This window comes from Cupressus sempervirens, chromosome 8, assembly GCF_028749045.1.
Source record: "Cupressus sempervirens isolate cs-2001-9-10 chromosome 8, ASM2874904v1, whole genome shotgun sequence".
Lineage (NCBI taxonomy): Eukaryota > Viridiplantae > Streptophyta > Pinopsida > Cupressales > Cupressaceae > Cupressus > Cupressus sempervirens.
The window spans coordinates 21,721,691-21,739,274 of record NC_143125.1 but is presented as its reverse complement, the minus strand read 5'-3'; the positions used below and the strand labels follow the sequence as shown (position 1 = coordinate 21,739,274).

The 17,584-nt window shown below is 36.4% G+C and overlaps 1 protein-coding gene across 1 annotated transcript in view; it reads left to right on the top strand.

Moving 5' to 3' along the window:
- The window catches only part of LOC149541380 (uncharacterized), a 189,522-nt gene that overhangs the window by 113,971 nt on the left and 57,967 nt on the right, over nt 1-17,584 (top strand). The window contains exons 8-10 of the mRNA XM_089796650.1: nt 10,988-11,080; nt 11,231-11,295; nt 11,573-11,798. Coding sequence (XP_089652776.1) covers nt 10,988-11,080; nt 11,231-11,295; nt 11,573-11,798 — 384 coding nt within the window. The remainder of the gene's footprint in view (nt 1-10,987; nt 11,081-11,230; nt 11,296-11,572; nt 11,799-17,584) is intronic.

Here is a 17,584-nt window from a genome sequence, read left to right as displayed (position 1 = left end):
ATCAGATTTATAATTTGAACAAAGAGAGAAAGACCAATAAACAGCCACAAGACCACTTATTAAGCGTTTCACATTATAGAGGAAATGAAAGGAATTAAATATCTTATTCTCCAAACCATAAGGATGTAACCCAACTAATTTACGTACACACATGCACTTGACAAAACTGTATTTAAAACATAAAAGTAAAGACCGCATGATCAGTTTCAATCCAAGAAACCCACATTTAGACCTCAAGATTTGATACATGTAAATTCCTTGTCATTTCATGTAACCACATGATTATTTTATCCCTGCATTTACAATCCAGGTGCAGAAAAAATAGAATAAATCCCCTATTTCTCTTTGCTGCAATCTCAAGACTTGTGGAGCAAAAGAAGAACCCTCTCTCCATTATTATTTTGCATATTTAAACTTCTTTCCATAGTAACAAGAATCGCAGTGATTCATGTGATTCGGTGATTTGATTCAAGCCAGACGATTTTTTGTGAATTGGTGAATTGAATCGGCGATAAAGGGTTTATGAAATAAGTTATTAAATTTCAAGGGTTTTTTAAATTTGCTGATTCGTGGCCGATTCGATTCCGATTCATGGCCGATTCGCTATTCAATTCGGCCTTGCTGATTCCGATTCTCATTACTTTGCCGTTCTTTCTCTTCAGATGGTCTTTTTCAGTTATCAAAATTGATTCCAGTAAATCATCTCCCTCTTATCACTTTATAAAACTTTAATATTTCACCCATTTTAGAGTTACAAAGATAATAACAAATATGTTTACCAAATAAAAATTAAGCCCATATATATTCTTGGACAGGTGGCACATGTTGGTGACAAAGTGCTGTCATCATCTTATGACTGTCATTGACAGTTCAGATAGTGTTGTACTCCGACATTCATAGCTTTTAATTTGTGATGAATTTTGCAAAACAGCTCGGAGAGAATTTAGAAAATTAGATTTCCCAAAACATATCCAAAATTCAGCTTGATCCAACGGTGGGATCATGAGTTATGCCCCCTGCATTAAGACTTATTTTTTTTCAGTTTTTAGAAAATCTGTTGTTACAGGTTGCTGCTGTTAAAATTGAACAGTTTGAACGTGCAGATTTTGAACCTTCAAACTTGAACTTGCAAACCAAAACTTTTGAACCATGGTGATTCTGAACTAAATTTGTTGTTTGGGGATCTTGAGTCAAATTTGGATTTTGAGACTGAACTTGGATCTGTACTTCCGAACTAGTGAACTTGACCTTTGACCTTGAACTATGCGTTCAAGGTTCAAGTTCAATATGATAACTTGCTGATCTGAAACTTTGAAGATCAATTCTGAATTGTTGGAACAGCCGAGTCTTTGAATTTCTAAACTCTTGAGCCTCAAACCTAGTTCTGCACTTCTAAACCAGTGAACTTGAATTCTGATTCATGTGACTTGCATTGCAGGCTACTAAATCTGATTCTGGAATATCTAATCCAACATTTTGAGCTTTAAAACTTTAACTTGACCTTGAACCTTGAAGTTGAACTTCTGAACTGACCAACCTGCGTTTTGAACTTTGAACCTTGAACTTTATGGTTTAGGGTTCAAGTTCAATAGTTCGCCTTCGATGTTTCTTCTTACAAACATAAGCTTCACAAGAGTATTATTATTAGACTCCAATGCAAGACATAAGAAAGTTGAGTGTACTTTTCCATGTGACTAAATTTTAAAATTTTAAAAGTTGGGTGCTAAAGGCAAGTCAACACCTTGGATGCCCTTTTTCATCTTCTGCCTCCCTGACATGAGCTTAACATACATATCAAGAAAAATATCTAAAGAGAGTATATTCATATTACTTGGACTGGCTCTTCTGGAGGACTTCCATTTGGTGCTCCTGTTGTTCAATAGGTTGCCGCTTTGTCTTTGGCAGTCCCTTGGGCCCTTATGTTGGCTCTTTGTTGGACATTAATAAGTCTTATCTTGGTATTTCTCAACATCAGGGAAGCTTTGCTTTTAGTATAAAGAAAACAATAGATATTTTTTCATTTGGATGCAGTTTGAAGGCTTCACAATCTATTTGTTTAGAGATAATTATTTATAAAACCTATGAAGGATACATTCAAATTATTTTATATGGTTATTCTTGAATAATGCGGAAAAGGTTTTGCAGCCATATCTCTCACCATTTTTGAGAATTTAATACTAGTAGTTATGCTAACGGTTCTATGGAAATTTCAAAAAATTCAAATTTCTAAAGGCTGGAGCAAAATCCTTTGGAGAGAAGCATTGTGATGTCATTCCACTTACCTTGGCCAAATTTTAAGAAAAACGGAGCTTTTTAGCAAAAGCTACATTTCAGCATTCAATTGCACACTTTGAAAGCACAATTTTGATGAATTTTTTTTGGCTTGATAGTTGTTGCCATGATTCCAATCTCCCATATTTTTTTTAAACTTCTAGGTTTTGAGTCAAGTCAAATGTTACTGTCTTGAGTCTGAGTCTAAATTGCCTATAGGGTGGCTTTCCTTCTCATCATTCCTTTGAGCTAACCTAATGCGGGGAACCATATGAGCAATGCATCGGTCCAAAGCTAGGTGATTAGGGTTTGGAGGGTTTGTTATGCGTCGTCCTGATGAGAAGAAGGTCAAGATCTATTGATTTGTTCCTAACCATGTTGAAGATATAGATTCAATAATGTGTTGCAGTTTCCATGGAAGACATTGTAGATGATCAAGGATTAGTGAGCAGAGAAAGCAATTCATGCCGAAGAGAATAGTCAAAACCCTTCTGAGATCAAAATATGGGGATGAGTAAATATGCGCCGTTGATTTAGTGCATGAATGGTTTAAATGTGATCATAATAGGCTACGTGATGGAGAAAAGTCAAATGAATGAAAGATTGCACGCCATTGGCCAGAAGAAAACTCAAATGCTTACCTGTCAGTTGGGTTTAGTCAATTCGTTTCAAGTGATGCACTAATTGTAAGATCGGAAAAGGGAAGAAATCGAGTTACGATACTATGAGGTCATTGTCAGATTGCAAACAATGGAAAGTAAAGTTAAGATGTTATGATGATGGAGATATCGTATGATCGAAAGGTTAAAGTCAAAGAGTTGAGATGCTGCTACTAGTCATGATCGCATTGTCGTAAGTTTGGAACCCGCAAGAGATACAATAGGATCGGGAAGCTGATTTGAAAAGGTTAAGATACTAGGCGGCTATCGTGTGATTGTATCATCAGCAAGTCGTAGATAATCAGATGCATCGTATCATCAGGAGTCTTGAATGGAATAATTATTCATATCATAGGATTGGGAACTTTAAAAACCAAAGATAAGATGCTACGCAGTTGTTGTGAGATCATCCTGTCGTAAGATCGTAGAATACAAAAAACTTCCGAAGTTACAAAGTGAAAGAGTACGGAGGATCGTAGAAGGTAAAAAAATGACTTCTGATCTCACGAAGTTCAAGGTTATCGTAGCATCACAAGTATGATTTTCGGAGGCTAAGATGCTATGACATAATTAGTATCATCAAATTGTAAGTGCTTTAGGTTGTCGTAAGATCAGAAAGACTGGAATGAAGAGTCTTGATTATACAAAGTCAAAGAGCATTGTAACATCATATTATCGTATCATCTCTAGATCGTAAGATTGTGAGATCGCAGGCACAATAATAAAAAAGAGTTTTCAGCTTCCTTGGCTTCTGTCAGATTTCAGTTGATCTATAGTTGGTGTTTGCACACTTTTGAACGATGACTAATGTTTAAGTAATGTGGGAAAATGATCATCTGACACATGGAATAGGCGGGCCTGCATTTCAGAATAAACAAGAGGGTTTAAGTTTCATCAATCTCAATCGTCCAACCCTGAAGATCAACGATAGTTGTATCATCGCCAGTAATCATGTAGTTGAAAACCTTCAAGTTGCAAAGCGGCGAAGAAAACTAAGGATCGCGTCATCGCGTTGCAAGAAGTGATTTCTGTTCCTTTGATAAAGAGTTAACCATGGTAGTTAAGGATTTAGATATCGCATGATTGCATAAGGCTAAATGGAACCTTGAGTTAACCCATTGGTAAAGTAAAAAACTAAATTGAATGCAGACATCGGAAGAACCATAGTTGCGACTATGCGACGAGAAAGACAATTTGTAGCTTTTATCCCAGTCGTTAGATCTTTGAGATCAATGATGCTCGCTTACCCGCTTTTCGGAGATTTATGAAAGATAACCTAAATGGGAATACGAGAACTTGACACGTATACACGGACGGACCCACGGAGCAAAGAAAACGAAGGGCTAAATGTCTTTATTCAACACCACTAGATCAAAAGATAATCAACGCTCACATTATGTCACTATGAAAAGTTGCAAGGAAAATAATCTTAGCGACATAACGATGACTCAACTCAGGGTGAGCCATCGAGGAAGTTATAAAGGAAGGTTATAATGTTTTAATCACGATTGTTGGTTTAAGATCAATGACTCAAATTCAAAACTGCAGTGACTGTTACAATATGAATAATACAAATTTGGTGCCAACAATAGAATATGAAGGAAATGAAGAGTTTAGTAGGGTTTTCTGAAACTGCGTGAAGATGAATGGTTGTTGAGTGTTCTTAGAGGTGCCATAAGATCAGGATATTGTCAGGACTGACATCATATGTCTATGCCATAGTGAAAATTAGATATTTTTCATGTATTATTTTATTTTATTTTCTATTTTGTGACTGTTGCTCTGCTAAGCTGAAAGACAACAACAAACTATAAATGTAACCTTATTTGACAATACACAGGTTGGCAAACTTGATGGTGAATTGGTCTGTAATTCCATTTACCCTATTTGCTTGTCATGTTTTGTTGCCCAATACTTAGATTAGTTCTGCATGAAGAGTTGAAGGACAATTATATGTGATTCTGTGATAGTTAGGTGGATTCTATTTCATTTTGATATTTACAGCAGGAGTGATTCCATTTACTTTCTTCATATATGATTCTGCTTCCTCTCTTGTTCAATTTATATCATGTTAGATAGTTTCATTGGGAATTGAAGAATAGATGTGTATGAATCTATTAGTAACTTGCTGAATTCCATTTCATTCAAGTCTAGTAGTTAAAGCAATTCCATTTGCCCTCATGTGCATCTCTTTTTCTATCCCTCTTTGCATTTAGATGGTTAACACTGCATTTAGAATAGAAGTAAGAGTCAGGAATCTCAAGATAGTCTATTACAGTCATTCCATTGGGTGTGATAGGTTGTCCAAATTTATTTTGCCTGAATTGTTTGTGCCTACAAACAATTTGGTTATCCTTTACTGCTCTTAGGCTAAGAGCTTATAATGTCAAGACTTCTGATCTCATAAAAACATATTCATTGCATATCAATGCAAATCATAGGGAGCTGTACCTAGTCAATTCAGAGGGTAGTGATAGAGTACATACATTGACCCACTTGTTGGTAAACATCCTTTTGTCTCTGCAAGCATTGGGTATCAAAGAGTCAAGATTATAAAATCTAATAGGAGAGCAAACTGTTAACCAACAATTGTGATATATTGTGGCAATTGAATCATTGGATTTTATTCTTTGATGCTTTAAAAAAAATTAAATACACACAATATCACAATACAAAAAGACTTTCATGTAGACCAGTCACAAAGCTTTCAGGTTTTGTCTAACAGCACACTATCATCGGAATTAGGACATTCAATGACCCACACTGCTGAGTTAATACATAACAGGATCCAAAACCTGGCAAATCTGAACCAAGATTTGACAGTGAAACATCCTAACTGTTGTCATCTACTTGATTTAGTTTCAGTGTATTTGTCCCACTCCCAGTATCCTAGTAGAGGGGTGACAACTGGTACATCTTTATTAAACCCGATCTCTATGTCAGAGTTCCTACTGGAATTGAAGTAGATTCTTTTATGCGTCATATTTACTTTGCATAAAGAAATCTAGGTATTAAATTTGTAAATGGGCCGAAAAAATATATTTTGAGAGCTCAAAAAGGTGTTTAATCCCCCTTAAAAAAAATAACTCATTTCAAAAAATGTGCTGCTCATTAGTATTACTATTTTCAAACTGTAAGTTGTATTTAAGTGAGAAAGGTAATGCAGAATTTAAATAAAAAGAAGGAAGGTAAGGGAGTGGATGTTGACAAGTGGAAATTGAAGGTACGTGAGCTTCTCTTGAAAGCTGTAATTAAAACATCAATAAAATATGAATTAGAATGACAACATGGGGGGAAGGGGCGGGGGGAGTAGATGCAAATTTGAAAGCAAAGAGGAAGCTGCATGGAGTTGGAAAGAAAATGGAGAGAAAGAGAGATGAATAGTGAGGGGATATGAAGGGCCATTTATGTATTTTGTTGCAGATTTGTGATTTGATTTATCAATTATGTTATCAAAAAAATTGGCAGGTGTTTGTATTTTTCTATTATGTCGTGAGTTATATGGTGTAGCGGCAGAGTGTCTCCTTGCATCATAGAGCCCTGAGGTCCAACACATCTAGGAGATCCACAAATCTATCTGACCTTTAGATACTGCCACTTAACACAGACACACAGACTTGGGAGATAATGTCTTGCACGAGTTTTACATTTTCCCACTCATTATCATGGTTCTATTTCTTCTCAATAGCATGGTTCAAATCCATGATGGCATATGTCTAGTCCACTTAGAATACCCTCCAACCGCAAGGGCATGCACATATTGACAGCTTCTTACTGCTATGTGAGTTACTTATGTCTTGGATGTTAGGTATGATTCTAAGAATGTCTTTTATGCCTCTTGGCCTTGGGCACTCCCTAATGAGCACTATCAAAACTTGTATTGGGCCCTTCATAGTGTACAATGATGACACCATTGTATTATCCATGTTGGGTGTAGACTGTGATGCTTAATGAGATGACCTTTTCTTTTTAGTTCTCCTTGGCTTATGCTCTTTAGAGTCTCGTTTTCCCTTTTTGACTTTTTATATTGGTTTATTGATCATCTATGTTGGCAATTCCTTATTGTTTTGAATTTTTTTTAGTTCTTCCCTTTTGTAGCGCCTTGCTAGGAATTGTCCTATAACTTTCCTTGCAAGTTGGTATACTATAGAGTCCCATTGATCTACTTTTGGTTATCTATGGACATTAATATAATCTCTTTTGATTTTCTTTTCTAACAATCACACTTGGTCTGACCATCTATGTTAGAGTTTTGGTGAGTAGCTTCTTTGCTTCCTCTAAGTTATACACATGAGAAATACATTGTTCCCTTTGAGTACGTTATTGTAAAGTTTGTTCAGCTTCATGCTCTCCCTAATTGTTGCCCTTAAGATCATTATATGGTCAATTGCATTGTAAAACTATCCCATACCATTGATGAATAAGATTTTTCCTCTCCTTTTTGTGTCTTTTCTTGTGAGAGTAACTCATCACACTTAGCTGCTTTTCCAACTTTCTATATTACTTTAACTATGTCTATAGTAAGCTTGTTGAATTTACTTTAGTTATTAAGGGTTGAAATTTGAATTTTCTATAGGCCAAGAAACTGTATATTGGTTCCATATAGGCATGAGATGTCACTGAACTAAAATATGGAACATATGAATAAGGGTACAGCCGTATCATATTTAAATATGTTGTGGGCACAAGAACAATATAAGGTGACTATCCATGAAGCGACGTTTCTTGGTGGCTATGTTGTATAGTTTATTTTTGTGTATAAACCTTCCTTTCTTTAAGCACTACTCTTATTTTTATCATCGTGTGGTCTAAAAGTCACATTGACATTGTGCATTGTATTTGAGTTATGTGTTCCTCAAAGAATATGATTTCTTTCTTTCATTCATTCATTGTTTCTTTCATTTTCTATTAGACAACATTCTAGTTTAAGGTCATTTGACACATTTTAAAGCATAGTCCTATGTGGGGGCTGTTGCTTATATTTGTAAGACAAAAATGGTCCGTTGCATACATTTTAAGCAACACACAATGAACCGTAGAATCTTTATGTTATGAGGCATAACCAGAATAACTACAAGGAGGATCACAATGGTGTGTTAAATAAAACTTAATATAAATTTAATGACAAATGATACATGCATACATGCATACATACTTATATTCTATTTTTAAAATTTGCACATTATTCATAGATTTTTTTGTGAGGGGTTGGTAATGGGGGACACCCTTCCAACATACCCTTCACAATACCCTACAATTTAACTTACGAAGATTGTACTCTTAACTACTGCTTCCTCTTCAAGGATACTATTGTATGCTCCAACTTTTGTAGGGATATTGCTCCAACTTTTCATTGCACTTGCAAGGATACCACTTCATGCTCAAACCCTCGTAAGAATGCCACTCCAATTGTGGGGAGATTGCTTCACTTGCGGGGATAACATGTTCAACATACTCTGTGCTAAGATTTTACTTTTGATATATGAACTTGGGTCTCCATCATGAGAACTCTATGGCCATGCCATTAGGTTACAACCTCTTTAACTTGGTAAGTAATTTTTAAAGCTATATAAATTTAAGCTTTAATAGTAGCGAGTCCAAACAAAGTTCAAGGGAGGATATTTGTAGACCTTGTTAAGCACAATGGTGCTAAGATATTAATATGGAGATTTAAGCTTCAATATAAATTCTTGTTCACGAGATTAGAGTGTGTTCTGTTGGAACTAAAAGGGAGATAATAGCGAGGCCAAAAAAAGTTCCAGGGAGTTTATTAGGCGACCTTCCCTTGAGGATTATATCAAACATAATTTTGATGGGGCCTCATGAGGTAATCTAAGCTTGGCAAATGAGGATTTCATTCTTAGAAACTTGTATGGAGAATTTGCAATCTAACAACGAATTGTAATGGGAAGGATGAATAGCTTGTTTGACAAAGATTTGGTAGAAGGTAATTCTTTGGTAGTGATTTAGGCCATTAGCAATAGTAAGCATCTGAATTGGAAATTAAATAGGCATATGGAAAAAGTGGTGGCCCTTCCATATATTTTGGAGGAAATCAATAGTAGATGACTTGTCAAATGTAGGTGTTGATCAAGTGCCATAACAACAATTAATGGTTTCTTGCTGAACCCATCATTAGATTTTGAGCAACATGTAAAGTACCATTACATTCTTTGGTAGTGATTTAGGCCATGAGCAACAGTGAGTATCTGGATTTGTTAGTTAAGGTCTATGCATTGATTGTATGGTAACACGTGTTATTATCACAGTTGATAGAGCATTAGGTATAAGCTTTGGTAGTTTAAGATTCCAATGATGGCATTCGGAGCATGGATGTTGAAAGCCATATTGTCATAGTGAGCTTACTGTGAATATGCACAATTTGTGGTGTATTGGTGGTTTTCTTTGTTTCATTTATTTCTTGCAAGAAGGCTAGCTAGGGAGGGCGAGGATGGTTAATAATAGTATGGATAGCAAGAGCAGAGATAACAGGTATCGTGACCACTTGGTAGATGGCCACTTGGTAGATGGCAGAATCAAGTGAATCTTTTGTTGTGATTTGTAGTGGATTGAGGTTTTTTATAGGTGGTGCTAGATGAAAAAGGTTTGGAGTGATATGCCAAATTAAATGTTAAGGGGAATTTTCATAGCAATCTTGGGCGTGCAGTTGCAGTTTGAAATTTGTACTTGTGGATGTATATATATTTTTTGAATCAATTAAAGACATGGAACCGATTAAAGATACTTTTGTGTATGGCAAAGAGAAGGAGCTTGTAGTGTTTGAAGTAGGAAAATTACCTATTGAAGGCTTATTATTGTGACATAGGTAAGATGATGACAAGATTACACATTTTGTGTGAGAATGGAAGGCTTGACGTGAGTTATTATTCCACCATCCTAGTGATTTGTAGTGCCTCTATCCATCTGCAAGGATGTTGAAGGGAGCTTAGTAACGGCATAGTTTTGGCAGGGCTGATTTCATTTTAGAGCCAAGGCTGCTTGAGGGGAGTGGCTGGCATTGCAAATGAAGTGTAGGAGTTTGTTTTGGACATGTTTGAGGGCATGGAGAAATGACAGATGACAAAGGTTTTAGGTATTACGTGTTTATGTTATGTTTTGCATGGGGTAATTTTGTTAGCATCCTGGGCTCTTCTTGTTTAGGCTGGTATATTACAGTGTATTTAGGCTGATCAGCTCTTATGTGTGTTTCTATGGTTGCCTATGTGCTGGGCTTTAGTGCTATTGTATATGCTGCTTTGCGGTTTTTAGTTGTAATATTGGATGTACATATTCGTTCTTTCAGTGGACAGGGGCCCTAGCAAACCCCACTAGATATTCTAAAAATAAGGTAATAATTATACAAATAAATACAATTTTATGTAAATAAATAAATATTTTGTATAATTAGTTTATTATATTATATTGATATCTCATAGTGTCTTATAGCTAGATGTGGGCATGGTGGATCTCTGTTGCTCCTGGTGTCTTAGTACTTCATGAATAGACACCAAGTTTTATCTGTGTTTATTTGGCTTTGTCCTGGGCTCAGGTTTTGTATATTCTTCTATTATTAATATAAAAGTTTAACCTTGTGTTCATTTATGCATTGCAGCAAAATTCACAACTAGCTGACCTCATGACACATTCAACTTACTGGATAGTTTACCATGATCATACAGTTCAGCTCTAGACCTAGGTTGGTCTGGAGCCTGCTGAATAGATTTTTAATTTTTAATTCTTTTTGTTGATAATGTTGGAAATGTTTTGATTGCCTATTTATTTACCTCCTCACTGAATATTTTGTGCGTATGGCTGAATTTGACAATTTTGAAACTAGTTTTATAATCTTCCCCCATTTGAAGTGTTCAGTACAGAAGGGTGCAGGAAAATAGGCTGACTATTTGCGAATTGCTGGCAGTATTCTGCTTGTTAGTTATGAATAATAGCATGGCTATATATATTAGCTTCCTAATTTTTCAAGAATGTTAATGGATACTAGATATGCAGTTGTTCAGCAAAAACATAGCTAATATAAGCAATCCATTTAAATCTTGCAGATGGGGAGATAGTGAAGAATCCTGAGTCTGGATCATGTCTTGGGGAGCATATAGATGTTACACCAAAAGTGGTCCCTTCTGATGTTTATAAAGGTTATGTTCTTTCCTAACATGTTTGCCAATTTGCATGTCCAGAAGAATGAAAAATTTAACTGGATACTGCTGTTATATTTATTATTCACTGTAGTTTTCTTGAGATGACAGCTTTCTTAAGATGACCATAAGCAAATTGATAATGTGCAGGGAAGGGAATAATACTTAATGGTCAGACATCTAGCAATTCCTTTCATGATTTCGTTGAAGATCAGGTCATTCCTCAATTGAACTTCTTTTTTTATTGAGGCCCTATCCAGTACAACCAATTTACTGTTTTATGAGTTCCTTATCAGCATGTCTTTTTTCCAATTATGCTCTTTTTGTGCGTTTTGCTTGCTGATTGTTTCCAGCAATTCTTGGTTGAGTTTTTGTGGATAATATATTTCCATGTAAGCTACAATGGAATGATGCTATATTTTGAGAGAAATTAAGGTGTAATATTCTCTTTTTTTGTGATTCTTTTTCGTGCTTGCTGTGCATTGCATTCAGGATGTACCGAAGTTATTAGAAATACATGTTAATGGAAACGCACGTGAAAATTCAGAAGATGATAGTGGTGTTAGCAAGATGGTGAAAGTCTCTTCTCAATCAAAGCATGATGGAGGTGGTGATGATATCGGTACAGGGATGAATAAGTTTAGCCCTGAGGGCACTTCAGGTCCATCTGGAGCAGATACTGATATTGGAGAAACAAGGAGACCGAAAAGAGCAAGAGGTAACTTTTTTATTTTTATCTCAGACTGTATTTCTTATGATGGGCAGATTTCCTTCCTTTATCATTATATTAGTGCCATGCTGTTCTTGAGGTTCGGATTGTGTTTTTAGATTCTTAATGTTTATGTTTTTGAGATAGTTTATTTAAAGCTTTGTGGACAATGTAATTTATTTTCTTAAACATTGATTATTTGTTGCCCATGTCTTTTGAGTTTAATTTTCTGCATAACATTGATGTACATTGGGAGAATCTTTCAGGGTGAGAATTATTGTTTTGAGGAAGTTCTAGATTGGAAGCTATTACCAGGAATTTGAAAGCATTTGCAGCTTGAAGCTACAATTAAAGTAATCTAAAAAGATCCGATGATTTGTGTTGAGGTTTTGGCATTGGCTAGTAAAGAATTCAATGCAGCATAATCATTTTTCAGACGGGAAAGCAAGAATATGCGTTGGACCACATTTTGTGGCCCAACCTCCTCAATAGCCTACATAAGGATCTCAAACTGAAAATGAGCATCTTTGCGATGCCTGGAACAATCAACTGCCCCGAGAATGTATGGGCCCTTTGAACATGTAACTATGATTTTGATGAATGGACAATTCCTAATGTCTGTCCACCCATCCATAACTATGCTGCATCAAGACTGTGTCCAACATTCCCTCATCTGCTCCATCAAAGCATTGATCTTGGCATAGTTTTTATCAAAGATTGTGGTCCTCAGTTTTTGCTCATCTAGTGGCAGATATGATGGCCCCCCCTCCGCCCTCTGCCAATATCAAAATTATCTCAATAAGGAGATTGAGCTACATGCTATGGGATGCCATTAGCAAAGAAGAACTTGCCAATGGAATCATCTATCTGATCTTTCAGCTTCAGATTGAACAAATCAGCTATGGGGCTACTTCCTAGGCGCCTTGCGTTTGTCCTTGCTTCAGCCCTCCCTTGCTGCACTTTGAGTGGATGAAGGTCAGGAAATAGTCTAATCCTTTGAAAGATGACACTCATGAAAGTGGGGGCATTACACTTTCAGATGGCTCCAAATTTCTTATTGGAAGGACCCTGTGAAGTTGATCATCAGTGATGGAAAATTTGATGAGCACGACAACTTTTCGATTCTGCTCATTAAATTTATCCTGCTCTTTATGAGTAGTCGTGCCCAAATCAATTTTGTCAAGACATCTGTATTCAAAGATTGTCATCATGTATTACTTCCATGTGTTGTTCTGCCATTGAATTTTTTACCGCCTTCTAACAGGATGTTGGTCAAGATGCCATTGCATGCTTTTTGAGGCACCTAGATGGTTGATTGCAAATCAGGGAAAAATTCATCTTATTGAGATGTTCTAATTTTCTGGTTGGCAGCTTATTTGATATTCATTAATAATTTGTGTTGTTTTAGTGAAACATATTTGCAGCAGATTATAAACTTTTTCTTCCTAAAAGAGCTTCATACCATTAGAGCCACTACATTTGTTAGAATCACCAACTGATGCATTATAGTATTAGAATCTGCAATGACATGTTTTGTGTGTCAATATCATGCTCTCAACAGTTTAGATTTCTTGTTGGCATAGTGATTTAGCATATGGTGGTGACATTCATGGATGTAGTATACATTATAACAGAGATGTGTTAGTAGTTTTGATGTGATTTCTGGATTATACAAATTATAGACCGCTAGCTTTGCCCATTATTTGACATGGTCCAGGCACATGTTTATCTCCTTTGTTGATTGCTAGAGTGAAGTATCTGAAGAAAATTCAGTTGTTAAGGCCCCAGATAAGTTGAATGAATATGCTATTGAGAATACTCAGAATAGATGGCTAAACTGTTTTTTCTGGACATTAGTCCTGTCAAAATATAATAGTAAAGAACCAAGTGCCAAAGCTATAGTTTGGAAGAAACAACTGCCAAAACACTAGTTTCAGTTAGTATTAATGTTGTACTGAAGATTGGTAGCTGCTGATGCTTGATAGAAAGAATTGTGTGAATGGTTTAAGAAAATAGTTAATTGATGCTTGAATGATTCAAGAAAATAGTTTTAACAGATACCTGCTTTAATCGAAATTTAAGATCTATGGTTTGCAAAATTGTATTCAGTAGACCAATCACTGTCAGGGCGAAGGTCTCCAAAACTGACATGGTATGTCCTTTCTCCTTTTGTGGTCTCATTTTACAACTGAATTCAGACAATGAATGAGGAATTCTAGAGGTCGATACATTGTGGCATTGATATTTGTATGGGTTGTAATGTCCCCAATATTTTAGTAAGTGAATTAAAGTCATTGAAATTCAATATTACTTTAAAAAGGATGACTTTAATTTAATTAAAAATAAAGTGAAATAATAAAATAAGTCACTTTATCAAATAAAGTTCTCTAGTTGTGACCAATATAAAATGCGATCTAATTTTCTCGAATTGGCGGGAGTTCTTTCTAAGGAGGCTCCTTCACCATACAAATGGAGTGGTTTCTTTGTATTCATTGCTGCTAAGAAATGATTCATGCCCCAGATAGAAACTAGAAAAACCGAAACCAAACATCCTCAAAGTATAATGCGTTTCACTCAGTCAATGAGATAGCTGTATCCCGAAGTACAATAAAAAAAAGTCAGTAATGGAAAGGTTGATGGATATCACCCCATAAATGATTTTTTACCTCCAGCCGGCCCAGGACTAGATGCCTTCCTTGTGGGCATATGCTTATGGTTTTTGATATGAAGATTATGTTTGATTCTTTATATGAACTTATTGCTGAGTATGGAAACCTTTCGATTAAAACTGAGTGAATTCATGGCACAGTTCATAGATGGGCCAAATTTGTAAAGTCTACATTAAAGACAAATTTGAAGAAGTTTGGGGTTTGATTCCTAAATAAGAAATGGATGTGTTACCAGATTATTATATTTTCAGAATGAATGGCTGAATATTTGAGATCTAATTTTATTGCTTCAGTATTATTTGAAGTTTGGTGTATCATTTGTATGGGACAAGTCCTTATTTGGGTCTATTTTTTTATAGTTTGGTTCATATAATCATTTATTTACAACATTGCCGTGAGTATGCTTTGCAGCCAACTCATTCAATATTGTGGATTCTTCCTTTTGATAACTGAATTTAGAACTTAATGAGAGATATAATTTTTTTTATGGGGCTACATTAAAAGATTGGCAATCATATCAGAACTATGAATTATATTAAATCAGAAGGATATAATTTTAGATGCTGGGCGGATATGACATTGACAAGAATTGTATTGCTGCATCCTATCAGCACACAGGAGAGTCACAAATACATATTACCTTCAAGAAAATCAAAGTCAGGAACAGAACTATTATTGTGGGCATGAGAAGATTTAACAAGTTGGAACAAGTTGGCCCTGTGATGTAGTGTATATGCGTGTTGCACCTATATCGGAGTATTGAAAACCATAGAGAGCCTCATATGTTGCGAGGCCAGGTTGAAACATATCACATCTTGCAGCTGTTTGTTGTCTTCATAGCATTCTTTCTTTGGTCATGATCAATCTTTACATTATGGTGCAGCTTGGTGTGACTGTGCATTTTTCTGTAGCCTTTCACTTATCAAGAATCAAAGCTGCATACATGGAAATATCCCTTGGCAGATTTTACTAAGGTACGGCTGAAGGATGCATATCAAGGGCCTTGGCCAATGATGGATTTTCTGGTAAATTTCCTCTCAGCACTTAGGGAGACTAAACGCTAATAATATCTTATATCTGCTTCCGTATTTTCTGAGTATTATTATGGCAATGAAATATCTTGTCTTCACATAGATATGGTACATCTCAATGGCAAAATGTTTGCTTGATTTTTAAGGAATTGTGTTAATGATTGTAGCTTCGATCGGATGATTCCAATCGATGAAATTGAATGTTTGAATGGCTATTGGCCTTTAAACATATGATATCTATCATTCTCTGTTATAATCTAACATACCGGTGCATCTAGGAAATTGTCGGATGCTGGTACTGGTGTTTTCGGGTGCGTGGATGCGTTTGGATGCTGCACAGACGCTCACATGAAGCTCATCCAATGCCTGTAGATGCACGCGGGATGCATTTAAGAGCATCTGGAGAGAATCTAGACAGCATCCGGGTGCATCTAGAGAGCATCCAAACTTTTTCATCACCCAGCCACTTTAAAAAACTTGTTTAATTGATTTAAATTTTTTTTTTTTTCCTCCTTTTTGCCCCAAAACCCTAAGATGGCACTAAATGAGGCCATTCATTACTCATTCTTCCCATTCAGTCTCCATTTTGGCATTTTGAAAGCAAGGTCATTATTTCTGAAGAGGATCATTCATAGGGTGTCCAATAGCTTCTACAAAGGACCAGCATCAACATCAGAACTAGCATCGATAACTTAGATTATTATTATCATGGAACATTATTATTATTGATAATAAATTATTAAGTAGATATATTATACATTTACTTACTAAAATATGTGATAATTAATATGAGTTAAGAAGAGACATGTTTCTATGGGAGACATGCTTTGTAGAATGGAATTACTAGCCAGATCTCAAAATACAGAACTATGTTAATCATATAGAACAATTCAATTTATACACAAGAAGTAAAACCTTGTAGATACTATCTTACCATAATAATGATAGGCAAGGAAATGATCTTTCTTTATTAATACCGAAAAACCACACCAGTACATTACCAATGTTCCAAATATTTATAGACGGTCGGTCAGTTGGAAACCAACCGATGCATTTCCTCACCGGCTAACTACCCAACCTGACCAGATTAACAAGTACTAAACATAACAAGTATTTTATTCCGACTACATCTATCCCCCCAAAAAAGAAGAAGTCGTCTTCCAGACAACTTTACAACATGAAACAAAAACAACATGAACTTCAAGAAGAAGGATTGGAGGACATCCCTGTGCTCGGAGTTCCCCTTAGCTGTTGTAGGTCGCATTCTGTTGTCTTCTGCTTTGCCTGCACGCCTTGTAATACTCGAAGTGTGTCCATCTTTTTAGCCTCCGCCGCAGCAACGGTGCACTCCAATTCAGTTTTTTCCTTTTGCTAGGCTTCTTGCTGCTGAAGATTCTTTCTTTCCTGCTCCCAATCCTTAGCTAGACTCTTCTCCCTTTGAAGTTTCAAAAACGTTCCCCAGAAGGCAACCTCCATTGCTAGTGCTGCTAGGAGAGGCAATTGTTCCTGTCCCTTGGAAGTGATAGAGTTGCCTGTCCATGTGGTAGCCATGTCTTCATAGGAATAACCACCCTGTTCAAGTAGGTTCCAGTCTGTGTGGCAATCAGTGTGCATAAAGGTGGCCAATGCCTCTGCCGTAGTGATGATGGCCTCCAAATTCTAAGCCTTGGCCTGTTGCATGATCCTCCCAGTAGAATGCTCCATGGCATGAAGCTCAGTGAGAATTAGTTCAGCCTTGGCTACAAAGGATGCTGAATCTGATGGTTCGCCGCGCTCACTTTGTATGTCAACGTGGTCCTCAGCAACTGGTGCTAGGGGTGAAGACACCAGGCCTTCCTCCTCAAGTAACTTGTCTGCTTCCTCCAATACCGTATCTGTATCCGTAGCAGCGAGTGTCGACATGCTATCCTAGGGGTGAATTTTCCCAGTTGTTTCCTTGCCTCCTACTAGCTGTACGACAAGAGCAACCGGATGGACTACCTCTGGACCACAGGGTGTTTGTACCCTTACTTTATGAACACATTTGGTTTGGCACCTCAAATCAATGACCTTAGTACCAGAAGATTGCTCCTGAAGGATAAGGGGCGCCATCTTC